This window comes from Oncorhynchus nerka, linkage group LG18, assembly GCF_034236695.1.
Source record: "Oncorhynchus nerka isolate Pitt River linkage group LG18, Oner_Uvic_2.0, whole genome shotgun sequence".
Lineage (NCBI taxonomy): Eukaryota > Metazoa > Chordata > Actinopteri > Salmoniformes > Salmonidae > Oncorhynchus > Oncorhynchus nerka.
In genome coordinates, this window is record NC_088413.1 from 77,510,104 (window position 1) to 77,531,317 (window position 21,214).

The 21,214-nt window shown below is 53.6% G+C and overlaps 1 protein-coding gene across 4 annotated transcripts; it reads right to left on the reverse strand.

Annotated features, from left to right (window-relative positions):
* Window positions 1-573: 573 nt before the first annotated feature.
* LOC115120331 (neuronal acetylcholine receptor subunit alpha-2-like) lies at window positions 574-10,284 on the reverse strand. 4 transcript variants are annotated; one of them, XM_029649251.2, is made up of 7 exons: window positions 10,094-10,284; window positions 7,802-7,953; window positions 7,679-7,723; window positions 5,874-5,983; window positions 2,794-3,013; window positions 1,764-2,705; window positions 574-1,026 (listed from the first exon to the last, which is right to left on the reverse strand). In XM_029649251.2, the coding sequence occupies exons 1-7, from the start codon at window positions 10,164-10,166 to the stop codon at window positions 901-903; spliced, it is 1,668 nt and encodes a 555-aa protein (XP_029505111.1). In that variant the 5' UTR covers window positions 10,167-10,284; the 3' UTR covers window positions 574-900. The 4 variants fall into 4 exon arrangements, with proteins under 4 accessions (XP_029505111.1, XP_029505109.1, XP_029505108.1 ...); XM_029649249.2 differs by having other exon boundaries at window positions 7,679-7,953; XM_029649248.2 differs by having other exon boundaries at window positions 938-2,705.
* Window positions 10,285-21,214: the final 10,930 nt, after the last annotated feature.

A 21,214-nucleotide genomic window follows, 5' to 3' on the forward strand; every position in this document is an offset into this window, starting at 1 on the left:
GCTAACCCAGAGAACACGGACCAATCGGCCCAGAAATACTCTGCTGTGTTCCCATTCTCCACCCTTTACCCAGAAGTGTCCCCCCGTGCATTTATAAACATTTAATTTGTGCAAGCATCCCTCCAGCTCTTACCTCCCCCACCTCCCCCCAATCCCTCTACCTCCCTCACCTCCCCCAATCCCTCTACCCCCCCAATCCCTCTACCCCCCATCCCTCTACTCCCCCCAATCCCTCTACCCCCATCCCTCTACTCCCCCAATCCCTCTAACCCCCATCCCTCTACTCCCCCAATCCCTCTACCCCCCCAATCCCTCTACCCCCCATCCCTCTACTCCCCCCCCATCCCTCTACTCCCCCAATCCCTCTACCCCCCCATCCTCTACTCCCCCATCCTCTACTCCCCCAATCCCTCTACCCCCCAATCCCTCTATTCATCGGCAGACCTATCAATACATTGAATATTTAATGTCCATACAAAGACAGATGTTTTATTTTTATTCACCAATAAGTCTTAGTTGTTAAATAGGTCAATCTTTATCATTTTTAAGGTGTGTGGGGGGGGGGCAGGGGGTGGGAGGGGGACAAGGGGACAGGGGGGGTGAGCAGGTAGGATGCTTCTTGAAGTTGTGACTTGGCTGGAGAGTCCTGGGTCCAGGTCCTCAACATCGTTAACGTTGACACTATATTGTAGAAAGGAGAAGGATAAAGTTCTAGAATGCCTGGAGTAAGGAACAGTTCTTAGAACTCTTCTGGATCATTCCGGAGAGAGCCATAGCAGAAGGACGAGCCCTAAAGGTACACACACACACACTTGTACATGTGTGAAATAGGACAAATATAAGCACCCACCAAATAATAATAATAATAATTCATATTATTACACACACACACACAGGGTTCTAGATCATGCCGGCCAGCCAGGGTGGTAAGAACAATCCGATGGTTCCCAGGAGACACACGATGATGAACATCCAAAGGAAGATACGATCTATCACCATGGCAACGTACTTCCAGTCCTCCTTCACCTTGACACACACAAACCACACACAGGTTAATTAACATTGTAAAAAGACCACAAAATGCACATCCAGAGACAGATTCTACTCAGTTCTCTCCCCTCGCTTTCCATCTCCCCTAAATCGTGTGTTGTTGGTCAGTAGGTAGTTGTAGTTCGCTGTGTGGTACAGTAGGGAGTTGTAGTTCTCTGTGTTGTACAGTAGGGAGTTGTAGTTCTCTGTGTGGTACAGTAGGGAGTTGCAGTTCTCTGTGTAATACAGTAGGGGGTTGTAGTTTGTGTGTGGTACATTGGGTAGTTGTAGTTCTCTGTGTGGTACAGTAGGGAGTTGTAGTTCTATGTGTGGTGCAGTAGGGAGTTGTAGTTCTATGTGTGGTACAGCAGGGAGTTGTAGTTCGTGTGGTACATTGGGTAGTTGTAGTTCTCTGTGTGGTACAGTAGGGAGTTGTAGTTCGCTGTGTGGTGCAGTAGGGAGTTGTAGTTATTGTGTGGTAAAGTAGGGGGTTGTAGTTCTCTATGTGGTATAGTAGGGAGCGGTAGTGCTCTGTGTGGTACAGTAGGGAGTTGTAGTTCTCTGTGGTACAGTAGGGGGTTGTAGTTCTCTGTGTGGTACAGTAGGGGGTGGTAGTGCTCTGTGTGGTGTAGTAGGGAGTTGTAGTTCACTGTATGGTGCAATAGGGAGTTGTAGTTCCCTGTGTGGTGCAGTAGGGGGTTGTAGTTCCCTGTGTGGTGCAGTAGGGGTCTCACAGAGAAGTCTTGGTCCTCGGCTCTGAGGTGTTCAGCGATGTACATCACCCCCTCCAGGGCTCGTAACACTGCAGGAGACAGGGCTGGAGCTGGGGCCATACCAACATCAGGACCTGGGGGATTGTAATCCCAGTCGGGGGTCAGACTCAGATTGGGGGGCCGCTGGGTGGTGTGAGTCTTAGGGATGAGGGGGGTGTAGACGGGCAGGCGGGGAGAGGGAGGGGGAAAGGAGAAGGATGGGGGAAGCCTCAGCCCCACCCCTAACCCCGCGTCCATGTCCGTATCCAAGTAACCACGGCGAATCACATCCTCGTCCTCGTTACCATGGAGATCAACATCGGACTCCCGCATGAGCCAGGTGTGAGCTGTGGAATGCGACGAAGAGCGGGAGGGGCCAGGCGTTCTGAAGGTTCCGAAGGGGTGGAGTTTGCCGACTAAGCCCCTCCTCCTGAGATCAGGTGGGGGTCGTTTCATGCAGAGCCAGCGGGGAATGACAGACAGGAACAGTGTCCGAACCCAGCGAGGCATGGTGTGAGTAGCAGAGGAACGATGATGGACGTTCAGCACAAACACCGTTATGACAATAGACAGAGTGACAAAGATCATGGTGAAAAGGAGATATTCCCCGATGAGAGGAATCACCAGGGAGGTGGAGGGGATGATCTCGGTGATGAGCAGCAGGAAGACGGTGAGAGAAAGTAAAACGGAGATACACAGGGTGATCTTCTCTCCACAATCAGAAGGCAGATAGAACACCAGGACGGTGAGACAGGAGATGAGGAGACAAGGGATAATGAGGTTGACAGTGTAGAATAGAGGCAGGCGTCTGATCATGAAATAGTAGGTTATGTCAGGGTAGATCTCATGGCAACAGTCATACTTCTTAGTGTTGTAGGTTCCCACTGCGTTCACTATAGCCCATTCACCACTCTCCCAGTAGTCCTGGAGCAGAAACAGAGACACAGCAGGGGCTAGGGGTGTGTGTGTGTGTGTATCTGTGTGTGTGTGTGTGTGTGTGCGCAACACCTACCTTCAGATCCACAGTATCCCCTATAGGCTCTAGATCTATCTTAGCTCTGTCGTAGGTCCAGGAGCCAAACTTCATTTTACAATTCTGCTGATCGAAGGGGAAGAAGGTGACGTCTATAGAGCAGGAGGACTTATAGATGGCCGGGGGAACCCAGCGCACATGACCACTATGGAACAGATGAGCCTTGGTCATATGGGTCACTGAAAACTCACCATCCGCACTGGGGAGGGAGGGAGGGAGAAAAAGAGAGTGAGGGAGAGAAAGAGAGGGAGGGAGAGGGAGGGAGGGAAAGTTAGCGAGAGAGAGGGGTGGAGAGAAAGAGGGAGGGATGGAGGGAGAGAGCGAGAGGGAGGGGGAGGGAGATGGAGGGAGAGAGCGAGAGGGAGGGAGGGAGGGAGGGAGGGAGGGAGGGAGGGAAAGTTAGCGAGAGAGAGGGATGGAGAGAAAGAGGGAGGGATGGAGGGAGAGAGAAAGAAAGAAAGAGAGAGGGAGAGAGGGGGAACGAGAAAGACAGAGAGACAGAGAGAGAAGAAGATAGAAAGAGGGGGAGGAAGACTCTTTAGACCAGGGAGTGATGTGCACAACTACTTCCACTTCCTGTCTTATTCTAAAACAATAGAATCTAAAGTCCAAAACAAGGGAAAGGCATGCTGGTTCATTATGCTAGAAACGTGAGTAAAGGAACCCTAAGCGATGCTCCTTTATTCAGGAGTGTTAGAACGATATGTGAATGTTGATGATGAATTCTGTGTGATGTGTTCCTCTGCCGGGGGACACGACTGTCTGATGCAAGACAGCCTTGTCTTTACAACTGGTGGTGAGAAAGTCAGGTACTGTTTATAGAACCGCAACTAGAGAACCACAGATTACTGTTTATAGAACCACAATTAGAGAACCAGAGATTACTGTTTATAGAACCACAACTAGAGAACCACAGATTACTGTTTATAGAACCAGAACTAGAGAACCACAGATTACCGTTTATAGAACCACAACTAGAGAACCAGAGATTACTGTTTATAGAACCAGAACTAGAGAACCACAGATTACTGTTTATAGAACCACAACTAGAGAACCAGAGATTACTGTTTATAGAACCGCAACTAGAGAACCACAGATCACCGTTTATAGAACCACAACAATAGAACAACATATCACTGTTTTATAGAACCACAACTATAAAATCACAGGTTACTGTTTATCGAACCACAACTACAGAACCACAGATTACTGTTTTATAGAACCACCACTATAGAACAAAATATGACTGTTTTATAGAACCACAACTACTATTTAGCAAGAACTATGAATTTCAGTGTGCTCCCTGTAGGACTACCTGATGATTACTTACAGTCCACCTGGTCGTGCTGCTGCTCCAGTTTTAGCTGTTCTGCCTGCGGCTATGGAACCCTGACCTGTTCACCAGACATGTTACCTTGTCCCGGACCTGCCGCTTTCGTCTCCCTCTCTCCTTACCTCTCTTTCCCTCTCTCTCTCTCCCTCTCTCCTTACCTCTCTTTCTCCTTCTCTCCTTACCTCTCGTTCCCTCTCTCTCCCTCTCTCCTTACCTCTCTTTCCCTCTCCCCTTACCTCTCTCTCTCTCCCCCCTCTCTCTCCCTCTCTCCTTCCTCTCTTTCCCTCTCCCACAACTGCTGTCTCGAACTCTGAATGCTCGGCTATGAAAAACCAACATTTACACCTGAGGTACTGACCTGTTTTGGGCTGGGTTTCTGTAAAAGCACTACATCTACTGATGTAAAAAGGATTTTACGAATAAATACATTATATTGATTGATTATGTTTATGGAACTACAACTATAGAACCACAGATTACTGCCTCCTCCTACACAACTATAGAACCACAGATTACTGCCTCCTCCTACACAACTATAGAACCACAGATTACTGCCTCCTACACAACTATAGAACCACAGATTACTGCCTCCTCCTACACAACTATAGAACCACAGATTACTGCTTCCTCCTACACAACTATAGAACCACAACTATAGAACCACAGATTACTGCCTCCTCCTACACAACTATAGAACCACAGATTACTGCCTCCTCCTACACAACTATAGAACCACAGATTACTGCCTCCTCCTACACAACTATAGAACCACAGATTACTGTCTCCTCCTACACAACTATAGAACCACAGATTACTGCCTCCTCCTACACAACTATAGAACCACAGATTACTGCCTCCTCCTACACAACTATAGAACCACAGATTACTGCCTCCTACACAACTATAGAACCACAGATTACTGCCTCCTCCTACACAACTATAGAACCACAGATTACTGCTTCCTCCTACACAACTATAGAACCACAACTATAGAACCACAGATTACTGCCTCCTCCTACACAACTATAGAACCACAGATTACTGCCTCCTCCTACACAACTATAGAACCACAGATTACTGCCTCCTCCTACACAACTATAGAACCACAGATTACTGCCTCCTCCTACACAACTATAGAACCACAGATTACTGTCTCCTCCTACACAACTATAGAACCACAGATTACTGCCTCCTCCTACACAACTATAGAACCACAGATTACTGCCTCCTCCTACACAACTATAGAACCACAGATTACTGCCTCCTCCTACACAACTATAGAACCACAGATTACTGTCTCCTCCTACACAACTATAGAACCACAGATTACTGCCTCCTCCTACACAACTATAGAACCACAGATTACTGCCTCCTCCTACACAACTATAGAACCACAGATTACTGCCTCCTACACAACTATAGAACCACAGATTACTGCTTCCTCCTACACAGCTATAGAACCACAGATTACTGCCTCCTCCTACACAACTATAGAACCACAGATTACTGCCTCCTCCTACACAACTATAGAACCACAGATTACTGCCTCCTCCTACACAACTATAGAACCACAGATTACTGCCTCCTCCTACACAACTATAGAACCACAGATTATTGCCTCCTCCTACACAACTATAGAACCACAGATTACTGCTTCCTCCTACACAACTAATTGATCACTTCAAGTCATCGTGTGTGTGTGTGTGTGTGTGTGTGTTAGACTTACTTGTTATAGAGGACGATGTCAGGTACCCAGATCAGTTCAGAAGGAACTCTAATGGACGTTACATTGTCGTAGTCAGATGGACGCCACCGCAGTTTATAGTCACTCCACTCCTACACACACACACACACACACACACACACGATACGATTAATGTCACTCCACTCCTACACACACACACACACACACACACACACACACACACACACACACACACACACGCGCACACACACGCACACACACGCACACACACACACGCACACACACACACACACACACACGATACGATTAATGTCACTCCACTCCTACACACAAAACACACACACACACACGATACGATTAAAGTCACTCCACACACACACACACACACACACGCACACACACACACACACACACACACACACACACACACACACACACACACACACACACACACTCCCACACACACACACACACACACACACACGATACGATTAAAGTCACTCCACTCCTGGAGGGGTTAACCACAGGACAAACCAGAACAGTTAAAAGTCTGCATCATCTCAGGAGATTTCTCCATCTGATCTGAATATTATAGGCTGCATTTACACAGCTAGCCAATTTCTAATATTTTTTCACCTAACTGCATCTTTTGACCAATCAGATTAGCTCTTTTGCCAAAGATTGGGCTGCCTGTGTAAATAAGGCCATAGACATCGAGGAAAGTAGAGACAATAAGAAAATAGAATGGACGACTATTATTTCCTGTTTCAGCCAATAAGAGAATAGAACAGTGTTCTAACCTGTTTCAGACACTAATATAATAGAACAGTGTTCTAACCTGTTTCAGCCAATAAGAGAATAGAACAGTGTTCTAACCTGTTTCAGCCACTAATATAATAGAACAGTGTTTTAACCTGTTTCAGCCACTAATAGAATAGAACAGTGTTTTAACCTGTTTCAGCCACTAATATAATAGAACAGTGTTCTAACCTGTTTCAGCCGATAAGAGAATAGAACAGTGTTTTAACCTGTTTCAGCCACTAATAGAATATAACAGTGTTCTAACCTGTTTCAGCCAATAAGAGAATAGAACAGTGTTCTAACCTGTTTCAGCCACTAATAGAATAGAACAGTGTTCTAACCTGTTTCAGCCACTAATAGAATAGAACAGTGTTCTAACCTGTTTCAGCCAATAAGAGAATAGAACAGTGTTCTAACCTGTTTCAGCCACTAATATAATAGAACAGTGTTCTAACCTGTTTCAGCCAATAATAGAATAGAACATTGTTCTGACCTGTTTCAGCCACTAATAGAATAGAACAGTGTTTTAAACTGTTTCAGCCACTAATATAATAGAACATTGTTCTGACCTGTTTCAGCCACTAATAGAATAGAACAGTGTTCTAACCTGTTTCAGCCACTAATATAATAGAACAGTGTTTTAACCTGTTTCAGCCACTAATAGAATAGAACAGTGTTCTAACCTGTTTCAGCCACTAATATAATAGAACAGTGTTTTAACCTGTTTCAGCCACGAAGAGAATAGAACAGTGTTTTAACCTGTTTCAGCCACTAATAGAATAGAACAGTGTTTTAACCTGTTTCGGCCACTAATAGAATATAACAGTGTTCTAACCTGTTTCAGCCACTAATAGAATATAACAGTGTTTTAACCTGTTTCGGCCACTAATAGAATATAACAGTGTTCTAACCTGTTTCAGCCACTAATAGAATATAACAGTGTTTTAACCTGTTTCGGCCACTAATAGAATATAACAGTGTTTTAACCTGTTTCAGCCACTAATAGAATATAACAGTGTTCTGACCTGTTTCAGCCACACGTTGGTGGTCATCATCTGGTTCTTCTCATCCTGAGGGTGAAGGATAGAGATTTGATTGATTGAGTGATAGATTAAGTGTAGAAAACATGAATGTGCGACTTGTCTCACCACGTCTATGAGCTGTGCGATGGACAGACCAAACTTGACGATGACAACGTCGCTGATGTTTTGTACGGGGCGGGACCACTTGTTATAGCCAATGAACAGCCTGTTGAACAACTTGTCCTCTGCATGGGCATGAGTCCAGTCATCACTTAACACTGAGAAAGAACCCCCCCCCCCACCACATACACACACACACACAAACACACACAGACACACACTAGCTATAATCAGTCACAAATTAGGTGAGATTAGGTGGGGGGCCAGAGAGAGAAGTGGGGGGGGGTAGAGAGGGGGAGGTGGAGGATAGAGAGAGAGATTAGGTGGGGGATAGAGAGAGGTGGGGTGATAGAGAGAGAGGGGGACAGAGAGAGAGATTAGGTGGGGGATAGAGAGAGAGAAGTGGGGGGTAGAGAGAGGGGAGAGGGGAGAGAGAAGTGGGGGGGGGTAGAGAGGGGGAGGTGGGGGATAGAGAGAGAGATTAGGTGGGGGATAGAGAGAGGTGGGGTGATAGAGAGAGAGGGGGAACAGAGAGAGAGATTAGGTGGGGGATAGAGAGAGAGAAGTGGGGGGGGTAGAGAGAGGGAGGTGGGGGACAGAGAGAGAGGAGGGGGACAGAGAGAGAGGAGGGGGGACAGAGAGAGAGAGGAGGGGGACAGAGAGAGAGATTAGGTGGGGGATAGAGAGAGAGATTAGGTGGGGGATAGAGAGAGAGAGGAGGGGATAGAGAGAGAGAGGTGGGGGGTCAGAGAGAGAGGTGGGGGATAGAGAGAGAGAGGGGTGGGGGGACAGAGAGAGAAAGGTGGGGGATAGAGAGAGAGAGGGGTGGGGGACAGAGAGAGAGAGGTGGGGGGATAGAGAGTGAGAGGTGGGGGATAGAGAGAGAAAGGTGGGGGATAGAGAGAGCGAAAGGTGGGGATAGAGAGAGAGAGTTTGGGGGATAAAGAGAGAGGTGGGGGATAGAGAGAGAGGGGTGGGGGACAGAGAGAGAGAGGGGTTGGGGGATAGAGAGAGAGAGGTGAGGGACAGAGAGAGAGGTGGGGGACAGAGAGAGAGAGGTGGGGGATAGAGAGAGAGAGGTGGGGGATAGAGAGAGAGAGGTGGGGGATAGAGAGAGAGAGTGATGGGGCTAGTGAGAGAGGGGTTGGGGGATAGAGAGAGAGGGGGGATAGAGAGAGAGAGGTGGGGGGATAGAGAGAGAGAGGGGGGGGATAGAGAGAGAGGTGGGGGATAGAGAGAGAGAGAGATGGGGGGGATAGAGAGGGGGGTAGAGAGAGAGAGGTGGGGGGATAGAGAGAGAGAGGTGGGGGATAGAGAGAGAGAGGTTGGGGGATAGAGAGAGAGAGATGGGGGGATAGAGAGAGAGGGGGTAGAGAGAGAGAGGTGGGGGATAGAGAGAGAGAGGTGGGGGATAGAGAGAGAGAGGTGGGGGACAGAGAGAGAGAGGTGGGGGACAGAGAGAGAGGGGGATAGAGAGAGAGGGGTTGGGGGATAGAGAGAGAGAGAGGTGGGGGACAGAGAGAGAGGTGGGGGGATAGAGAGAGAGAGGTGGGGGATAGAGAGAGAGAAGTGGGGGTAGAGAGAGAGAGGGGTTGGGGGATAGAGAGAGAGAGAGGGGGATAGAGAGAGAGAGGTGGGGGGATAGAGAGAGAGGTGGGGGATAGAGAGAGAGGTGGGGGATAGAGAGAGAGGGGGTGGGGGTAGAGAGAGAGGGGTGGGGGTAGAGAGAGAGAGGTGGGGGATTGAGAGAGAGAGGTGGGGGTAGAGAGAGAGGGGTGGGGGTAGAGAGAGAGATTTGAGTGTAAAGTGTTCTGCTCAGCTTTCGAAGGTCATCAGGCTTTATTAGTTATGATTGGCCTTGGACCATTAATTCAATATACATCACCTCAGTCAGCTAACTGGAAGATAGATTGTCTCACATAATCAGTAACAGCTTAGAGTAACTAAACCTGCCACCTACAGAAAATAAGGCTTTAAGATCTATAGACAATACTCAAAACAGACTATCCTTGAAAATACAATCATTTTACGAGTTTTGATTGTCAATGGATATTGGATAAGTCTGAAAAAGTCAAAAGTCATAAGTCCTCAGTTTAACAACATGTAGGCTATGATGCTATACTGTTTGTGCACAGTTTAGTTGTGCGTAACGCTTTTTTTTGTGCCGAATATAAAGACTCGCTTTCTCACGTTTATTTTCCCAGGTAGGTAAGCCTATAAATAGTTTGGCAACGCCAGTGGGCTCAGACACCGAACAAGCGAGGCGCCTGAGGCTTCAGAGACACTGTATTGACTCACCCGGGTTGATGAGGATTAAACCGTAAACCACTGCGGTGCGCGTGAATAAGATGTATCCGCTTTTTCCTTCCATATTCCTTTTTACATTTTTTAAAAAGTATATATATAAACGTTCCAAGTGAACGGAAAAGTCGCGTAAAACAGTGGTTATTTCCGTGTCCCTTCGTGATCTCCAGTCCAGCCTACCACTCTGTAACTCCTGAGAGACTGAGAGAGAGATGGAAGTAACCCCACTCTGTCTGCGGTGCTGTGTCCTCAACAAGATCTCACGGTTTGACTTCAGTATTCAACGTTTGTCCAGGGGGCTCAGCGTAAAATGTCGACATTTAGCCGTTCATTCAAAATGGTTTAAGCGACAACCCCTAAAAAGCAACCAATCCTTTTGAAAACATTCTATGTGGCATCGATATGAGCCAGAAACATTTATTCTATTGTCAAAATCGACTACAAAGTCGTCTCATCTAAAACAGAGTTTGTAACCTCAGTGCCGTCACAATGAGTAAATGAAGGCAGAGTTTGATTGACAATTGTTTCAACAAATCATGCCCCGTTTTGCTCCACGTACTAATGGTCCCTCCTCCCACGTCGCTTCCGTTCGTTGAATAGGGCTCCGGTGTTTGATGGCCCCCAATGCGTACAAAGGATCACAGACCCTTTACGTATCGACCACAGCCTCCACAGGCCCTTTACGGATCGACCACAGCCTCCACAGGCCCTTTACGGATGGAACACAGCCTCCACAGCCTCCACAGGCCCTTTACGGATCCTCCACAGCCTCCACAGCCTCCACAGGCCCTTTACGGATCGACCACAGCCTCCACAAGCCTCCACGGGCCCTTTACGAATCGACCACAGTCTCCACAGGCCCTTTACGGATCAACCACAGTCTCCAAAGGCCCTTTACGGATCGACCACAGCCTCCACAGGCCCTTTACAGGTCGACCACAGCCTCCACAGGCCCTTTACGGATCGTCCACAGCCTCCACAGGCCCTTTACGGATCGACCACAGTCTCCACAGGCCCTTTAAGGATCGACCACAGCCTCCACAGCCTCCACAGGCGCTTTACGGATCGACCACAGCCTCCACAGGCCATTTACGGAACGACCACAGCCTCCACAGGCCTTTTACGGATCGACCACAGCCTCCACAGCCTCCACAGGCCCTTTACGGATCGACCACAGCCTCCACAGGCCCTTTATGGATCGACCACAGCCTCCACAGCCTCCACAGGCCCTTTACGGATCGACCACAGCCTCCACAGGCCCTTTACGTATCGACCACAGCCGTCACAGCCTCCACAGGCCCTTTACGGATCGACCACAGCCTCCACAGGCCCTTTACGGATTGACCACAGCTTCCACAGCCTCCACAGGCCTTTTACGGATCGACCACAGCCTCCACAGGCCCTTTACGGATCGACCACAGCCTCCACAGGCCCTTTACGGATGGAACACAGCCTCCACAGCCTCCACAGGCCCTTTACGGATCGACCACAGCCTCCACAGCCTCCACAGGCCCTTTACGGATCGACCACAGCCTCCACAAGCCTCCACAGGCCCTTTACGGATCGACCACAGCCTCCACTGGCCCTTTACGGATCGACCACAGCCTCCACAGGCCCTTTACGGATCGACCACAGCCTCCACAGGCCCTTTACGGATTGACCACAGCCTCCACAGCCTCCACAGGCCTTTTACGGATCGACCACAGCCTCCACAGCCTCCACAGGCCCTTTACGGATCGACCACAGCCTCCAAAGGCCCTTTATGGATCGACCAAAGCCTCCACAGGCCCTTTACGGATCGACCACAGCCTCCACAGCCTCCACAGGCCCTTTACGGATAGACCACAGCCTCCATAGGCCCTTTACGGATAGAACAAATCCTCCACAGGCCCTTTACGGACCGACCATAGCCTCCACAGCCTCCACAGGCCCTTTACGGATCGACCACAGCCTCCACAGGCCCTTTACGGATCGACCACAGCCTCCACAGGCCCTTTACGGATCAACCACAGCCTCCACAGGCCCTTTACGGATCGACCACAGCCTCCACAGCCTCCACAGGCCCTTCACGGATCGATCACAGCCTCCACAACCTCCACAGGCCCTTTACGGATCGACCAAAGCCTCCACAGGCCCTATACGGATCGACCACAGCCTCCACAGGCCTTTTACGGATCGACCACAGCCTCCATAGCCTCCACGGGCCCTTTACGGATCGACCACAGCCTCCACAGCCTCCACAGGCCCTTTACGGATCGACCACAGACTCCACAGCCTCCACAGGCCCTTTACGGATCGACCACAGCCTCCACAGGCCCTTTACGGATCGTCCACAGCCTCCACAGGCCCTTTACGGATCGACCACAGTCTCCACAGGCCCTTTACGGTTCGACCACAGCCTCCACAGCCTCCACAGGCGCTTTACGGATCGACCACAGCCTCCACAGGCCATTTACGGAACGACCACAGCCTCCACAGGCCTTTTACGGATCGACCACAGCCTCCACAGCCTCCACAGGCCCTTTATGGATCGACCACAGCCTCCACAGGCCCTTTACGGATCGACCACAGCCTCCACAGGCCCTTTACGGATCGACCACAGCCTCCACAGCCTCCACAGGCCCTTTACGGATCAACCACAGCCTCCACAGGCCCTTTATGGATCGACCACAGCCTCCACAGCCTCCACAGGCCCTTTACGGATCGACCACAGCCTCCACAGGCCCTTTACGTATCGACCACAGCCGTCACAGCCTCCACAGGCCCTTTACGGATCGACCACAGCCTCCACAGGCCCTTTACGGATTGACCACAGCTTCCACAGCCTCCACAGGCCTTTTACGGATCGACCACAGCCTCCACAGGCCCTTTACGGATCGACCACAGCCTCCACAGGCCCTTTACGGATGGAACACAGCCTCCACAGCCTCCACAGGCCCTTTACGGATCGACCACAGCCTCCACAGCCTCCACAGGCCCTTTACGGATCGACCACAGCCTCCACAAGCCTCCACAGGCCCTTTACGGATCGACCACAGCCTCCACTGGCCCTTTACGGATCGACCACAGCCTCCACAGGCCCTTTACGGATCGACCACAGCCTCCACAGGCCCTTTACGGATTGACCACAGCCTCCACAGCCTCCACAGGCCTTTTACGGATCGACCACAGCCTCCACAGCCTCCACAGGCCCTTTACGGATAGACCACAGCCTCCATAGGCCCTTTACGGATAGAACACATCCTCCACAGGCCCTTTACGGACCGACCATAACCTCCACAGCCTCCACAGGCCCTTTACGGATCGACCACAGCCTCCACAGGCCCTTTACGGATCGACCACAGCCTCCACAGGCCCTTTACGGATCAACCACAGCCTCCACAGGCCCTTTACGGATCGACCACAGCCTCCACAGCCTCCACAGGCCCTTCACGGATCGATCACAGCCTCCACAACCTCCACAGGCCCTTTACGGATCGACCAAAGCCTCCACAGGCCCTATACGGATCGACCACAGCCTCCACAGGCCTTTTACGGATCGACCACAGCCTCCATAGCCTCCACGGGCCCTTTACGGATCGACCACAGCCTCCACAGCCTCCACAGGCCCTTTACGGATCGACCACAGACTCCACAGCCTCCACAGGCCCTTTACGGATCGACCACAGCCTCCACAGGCCCTTTACGGATCGTCCACAGCCTCCACAGGCCCTTTACGGATCGACCACAGTCTCCACAGGCCCTTTACGGTTCGACCACAGCCTCCACAGCCTCCACAGGCGCTTTACGGATCGACCACAGCCTCCACAGGCCATTTACGGAACGACCACAGCCTCCACAGGCCTTTTACGGATCGACCACAGCCTCCACAGCCTCCACAGGCCCTTTATGGATCGACCACAGCCTCCACAGGCCCTTTACGGATTGACCACAGCTTCCACAGCCTCCACAGGCCCTTTACGGATCGACCACAGCCTCCACAGCCTCCACAGGCCCTTTACGGATCGACCACAGCCTCCACAGGCCCTTTTACGGATCGACCACATCCTCAACAGGCCCTTTACGGATCGACCACAGTCTCCACAGCCTCCACAGGCCCTTTACGGATCGACCACAGCCTCCACAGGCCCTTTACGGATCGACCACAGCCTCCACAGCCTCCACAGGCCCTTTACGGATCGACCACAGCCTCCACAGCCTCCACATGCCCTTTACGGATCGACCACAGCCTCCACAGCCTCCAAAGGACCTTTACGGAGCGACCACAGCCTCCACAGCCTCCACAGGCCCTTTACGGATAGACCACAGCCTCCACAGCCTCCACAGGCCCTTTACGGATCGACCACATTCTCCAAAGGCCCTTTATGGATCGACCAAAGCCTCCACAGGCCCTTTACGGATCGACCACAGCCTCCACAGCCTCCACAGGCCCTTTACGGATCGACCACAGCCTCCACAGGCCCTTTACGGATCGACCACAGCCTCCACAGGCCCTTTACGGATCGACCACAGCCTCCACAGCGTCCACAGGCCCTTTACGGATCGACCACAGCCTCCACAGGCCCTTTACGGATGGAACACAGCCTCCACAGCCTCCACAGGCCCTTTACGGATCGACCACAGCCTCCACAGCCTCCACAGGCCCTTTACGGATCGACCACAGCCTCCACAAGCCTCCACAGGCCCTTTACGGATCGACCACAGCCTCCACAGGCCCTTTACGGATCGACCACAGCCTCCACAGGCTCCACAGGCCCTTTACGGATCGACCACAGCCTCCACAGCCTCCACAGGCCCTTTACGGATCGACCACAGCCTCCACAGGCCCTTTATGGATCGACCACAGCCTCCACAGGCCCTTTACGGATCGACCACAGCCTCCACAGCCTCCACAGGCCCTTTACGGATCGACCACAGCCTCCACAGGCCCTTTTACGGATCGACCACATCCTCAACAGGCCCTTTACGGATCGACCACAGTCTCCACAGCCTCCACAGGCCCTTTACGGATCGACCACAGCCTCCACAGGCCCTTTACGGATCGACCACAGCCTCCACAGCCTCCACAGGCCCTTTACGGATCGACCACAGCCTCCACAGCCTCCACAGGCCCTTTACGGATCGACCACAGCCTCCACAGGCCCTTTACGGATCGACCACAGCCTCCACAGGCCCTTTACGGATTGACCACAGCCTCCACAGCCTCCACAGGCCCTTTACGGATCGACCACAGCCTCCACAGCCTCCACAGGCCCTTTACGGATCGACCACAGCCTCCACAAGCCCTTTAGGATCGACCACAGCCTCCACAGCCTCCACAGGCCCTTTACGGATCGACCACAGCCTCCACAGCCTCCACAGCACCTTTACGGATCGACCACAGCCTCCAAAGGCCCTTTATGGATCGACCACAGCCTCCACAGGCCCTTTACGGATCGACCACAGCCTCCACAGCCTCCACAGGCCCTTTACGGATCGACCACAGCCTCCACAGCCTCCACAGGCCCTTTACGGATAGACCACAGCCTCCACAGCCTCCACATGCCCTTTACGGATCGACCACAGCCTCCACAGCCTCCACAGGCCCTTTACGGATCGACCACAGCCTCCACAGCCTCCACAGGCCCTTTACGGATCGACCACAGCCTCCACAGCCTCAACAGGCCCTTTACGGATCGACCACATCCTCCACAGGCCCTTTACGGACCGACCATAGCCTCCACATCCTCCACAGGCCCTTTACGGATCGACCACAGCCTCCACAGGCCCTTTACGGATCGACCACAGCCTCCACAGGCCTTTTACGGATCGACCACAGCCTCCACAGGCCCTTTATGGATCGCCCACAGCCGCCACAGCCTCCACAGGCCCTTTACGGATCGACCACAGCCTCCACAGCCTCCACAGGCCCTTTACGGATCGACCACAGCCTCCACAGCCTCAACAGGCCCTTTACGGATCGACCACAGCCTCCACAGGCCCTTTACGCATCGACCACAGCCTCCACAGGCCCTTTACGGATCGACCACAGCCTCCACAGGCCCTTTACGGATCGACCACAGCCTCCACAGGCCCTTTATGGATCGACCACAGCCGCCACAGCCTCCACAGGCCCTTTACGGATCGACCACAGCCTCCACAGGCCCTTTACGGATCGACCACAGCCTCCACAGCCTCCAAAGGACCTTTACGGAGCGACCACAGCCTCCACAGCCTCCACAGGCCCTTTACGGATAGACCACTGCCTCCACAGCCTCCACAGGCCCTTTACGGATCGACCACATTCTCCAAAGGCCCTTTATGGATCGACCAAAGCCTCCACAGGCCCTTTACGGATCGACCACAGCCTCCACAGCCTCCACAGGCCCTTTACGGATAGACCACAGCCTCCATAGGCCCTTTACGGATAGAACACATCCTCCACAGGCCCTTTACGGATCGACCACAGCCTCCACAGCTTCCACAGGCCCTTTACGGATCGACCACAGCCTCCACAGGCCCTTTACGGATCGACCACAGCCTCCACAGCGTCCACAGGCCCTTTACGGATCGACCACAGCCTCCACAGGCCCTTTACGGATGGAACACAACCTCCACAGCCTCCACAGGCCCTTTACGGATCGACCACAGCCTCCACAGCCTCCACAGGCCCTTTACGGATCGACCACAGCCTCCACAAGCCTCCACAGGCCCTTTACGGATCGACCACAGCCTCCACAGGCCCTTTACGGATCGACCACAGCCTCCACAGGCTCCACAGGCCCTTTACGGATCGACCACAGCCTCCACAGCCTCCACAGGCCCTTTACGGATCGACCACAGCCTCCACAGGCCCTTTATGGATCGACCACAGCCTCCACAGGCCCTTTACGGATCGACCACAGCCTCCACAGCCTCCACAGGCCCTTTACGGATCGACCACAGCCTCCACAGGCCCTTTTACGGATCGACCACATCCTCAACAGGCCCTTTACGGATCGACCACAGTCTCCACAGCCTCCACAGGCCCTTTACGGATCGACCACAGCCTCCACATCCTCCACAGGCCCTTTACGGACCGACCATAGCCTCCACATCCTCCACAGGCCCTTTACGGATCGACCACAGCCTCCACAGGCCCTTTACGGATCGACCACAGCCTCCACAGGCCCTTTATGGATCGCCCACAGCCGCCACAGCCTCCACAGGCCCTTTACGGATCGACCACAGCCTCCACAGGCCCTTTACGGATCGACCATAGCCTCCACAGCCTCCACAGGCCCTTTACGGTTCGACCACAGCCTCCACAGTCCCTTTACGGATCGACCATAGCCTCCACAGCCTCCACAGGCCCTTTACGGATCGACCACAGCCTTCACAGCCTCCACAGGCCCTTTACGGATCGACCACAGCCTCCACAGCCTCCACAGGCCCTTTACGGATCGACCACAGTCTCCAAAGGCCCTTTACGGATCGACCACAGCCTCCACAGGCCCTTTACGGATCGACCACAGCCTCCACAGCGTCCACAGGCCCTTTACGGATTGACCACAGCCTCCACAGCCTCCACAGGCCCTTTACGGATAGACCACAGCCTCCATAGGCCCTTTACGGATAGACCACATCCTCCACAGGCCCTTTACGGACCGACCATAGCCTCCACAGCCTCCACAGGCCCTTTATGGATCGACCACAGCCTCCACAGGCCCTTTACGGATCGACCACAGCCTCCACAGGCCCTTTACGGATCGACCACAGCCTCCACAGGCCCTTTATGGATCGACCACAGCCGCCACAGCCTCCACAGGCCCTTTACGGATTGACCACAGCTTCCACAGCCTCCACAGGCCTTTTACGGATCGACCACAGCCTCCACAGGCCCTTTACGGATCGACCACAGCCTCCACAGGCCATTTACGGATGGAACACAGCCTCCACAGCCTCCACAGGCCCTTTACGGATCGACCACAGCCTCCACAGCCTCCACAGGCCCTTTACGGATCGACCACAGCCTCCACAAGCCTCCACAGGCCCTTTACGGATCGACCACAGCCTCCACAGGCCCTTTACGGATCAACCACAGCCTCCACAGGCCCTTTACGGATCGACAACAGCCTCCACAGGCCCTTTACGGATTGACCACAGCCTCCACAGCCTCCACAGGCCTTTTACGGATCGACCACAGCCTCCACAGCCTCCACAGGCCCTTTACGGATCGACCACATTCTCCAAAGGCCCTTTGTGGATCGACCAAAGCCTCCACAGGCCCTTTACGGATCGACCACAGCCTCCACAGCCTCCACAGGCCCTTTACTGATCGACCACAGCCTCCAAAGGCCCTTTACGGATCGACCAAAGCCTCCACAGGCCCTTTACGGATCGACCACAGCCTCCACAGCGTCCACAGGCCCTTTACGGATCGACCACAGCCTCCACAGCCTCCACAGGCCCTTTACGGATAGACCACAGCCTCCATAGGCCCTTTACGGATAGACCACAGCCTCCATAGGCCCTTTACGGATCGACCACATTCTCCAAAGGCCCTTTGTGGATCGACCAAAGCCTCCACAGGCCCTTTACGGATCGACCACAGCCTCCACAGCCTCCACAGGCCCTTTACTGATCGACCACAGCCTCCAAAGGCCCTTTACGGATCGACCAAAGCCTCCACAGGCCCTTTACGGATCGACCACAGCCTCCACAGCGTCCACAGGCCCTTTACGGATCGACCACAGCCTCCACAGCCTCCACAGGCCCTTTACGGATAGACCACAGCCTCCATAGGCCCTTTACGGATAGACCACATCCTCCACAGGCCATTTACGGACCGACCATAGCCTCCACAGCCTCCACAGGCCCTTTACGGATCGAGCACAGCCTCCACAGGCCCTTTACGGATCGACCACAGCCTCCACAGGCCCTTTACGGATCGACCAAAGCCTCCACAGGCCTTTTACGGATCGACCACAGCCTCCACAGCCTCCACAGGCCCTTTATGGATCGACCACAGCCTCCACAGGCCCTTTACGGATCGACCACAGCCTCCACAGGCCCTTTACGGATCGACCACAGCCTCCACAGCCTCCACAGGCCCTTTACGGATCGACCACAGCCTCCACAGGCCCTTTACGGATCGACCACAGCCTCCACAGCCTCAACAGGCCCTTTACGGATCGACCACAGCCTCCACAGGCCCTTTACGGATCGACCACAGCCTCCAAAGCCTCCACAGGCCCTTCACGGATCGACCACAATCTCCACAGCCTCCACAGGCCCTTTACGGATCGACCACAGCCTCCACAGGCCCTTTACGGATCGACCACAGCCTCCACAGGCCCTTTACGGATCGACCACAGCCTCCACAGCGTCCACAGGCCCTTTACGGATCGACCACAACCTCCACAGGCCCTTTACGGATGTAACACAGCCTCCACAGCCTCCACAGGCCCTTTACGGATCGACCACAGCCTCCACAGCCTCCACAGGCCCTTTACGGATCGACCACAGCCTCCACAAGCCTCCACAGGCCCTTTATGGATCGACCACAGCATCCACAGGCCCTTTACGGATCGACCACAGCCTCCACAGGCCCTTTACGGATCGACCACAGCCTCCACAGGCCCTTTACGGATCGACCACAGCCTCCACAGCCTCCACAGGCCCTTTACAGATCGACCACAGCCTCCACAGCCTCCACAGGCCCTTTACGGATCGACCACAGCCTCTACAGGCCCTTTATGGATCGACCACAGCCTCCACAGGCCCTTTACGGATCGACCACAGCCTCCACAGCCTCCACAGGCCCTTTACGGATCGACCACAGCCTCCACAGGCCCTTTACGGATCGACCACAGCCTCCACAGGCCCTTTACGGATCGACCACAGCCTCCACAGGCCCTTTACGGATCGACCACAGCCTCCACAGCCTCCACAGGCCCTTTACGGATCGACCACAGCCTCCACAGCCTCCACAGGCCCTTTACGGATCGACCACAGCCTCTACAGGCCCTTTATGGATCGACCACAGCCTCCACAGGCCCTTTACGGATCGACCACAGCCTCCACAGGCCCTTTACGGATCGACCACAGCCTCCACAGGCCCTTTTACGGATCGACCACATCCTCAACAGGCCCTTTACGGATCGACCACAGTCTCCACAGCCTCCACAGGCCCTTTATGGATCGACCACAGCATCCACAGGCCCTTTACGGATCGACCACAGCCTCCACAGGCCCTTTACGGATCGACCACAGCCTCCACAGGCCCTTTACGGATCGACCACAGCCTCCACAGCCTCCACAGGCCCTTTACGGATCGACCACAGCCTCCACAGCCTCCACATGCCCTTTACGGATCGACCACAGCCTCCACAGCCTCCAAAGGACCTTTACGGAGCGACCACAGCCTCCACAGCCTCCACAGGCCCTTTACGGATCGACCACAGCCTCCACAGCCTCCACAGGCCCTTTACGGATCGACCACAGCCTCCACAGCCTCAACAGGCCCTTTACGGATCGACCACAGCCTCCACAGGCCCTTTACGGATCGACCACAGCCTCCACAGGCCCTTTACGGATCGACCACAGCCTCCACAGGCCCTTTACGGATCGACCACAGCCTCCACAGCCTCCACAGGCCCTTTACGGATCGACCACAGCCTCCACAGCCTCCACAGGCCCTTTACGGATCGACCACAGCCTCTACAGGCCCTTTATGGATCGACCACAGCCTCCACAGGCCCTTTACGGATCGACCACAGCCTCCACAGCCTCCACAGGCCCTTTACGGATCGACCACAGCCTCCACAGCCTCCACAGGCCCTTTACGGATCGACCCCAGCCTCCACAGCCTCCACATGCCCTTTACGGATCGACCACAGCCTCCACAGCCTCCAAAGGACCTTTACGGAGCGACCACAGCCTCCACAGCCTCCACAGGCCCTTTACGGATCGACCACAGCCTCCACAGCCTCCACAGGCCCTTTACGGATCGACCACAGCCTCCACAGCCTCAACAGGCCCTTTACGGATCGACCACAGCCTCCACAGGCCCTTTACGGATCGACCACAGCCTCCACAGGCCCTTCACGGATCGACCACAATCTCCACAGCCTCCAAAGGCCCTTTACGGATCGA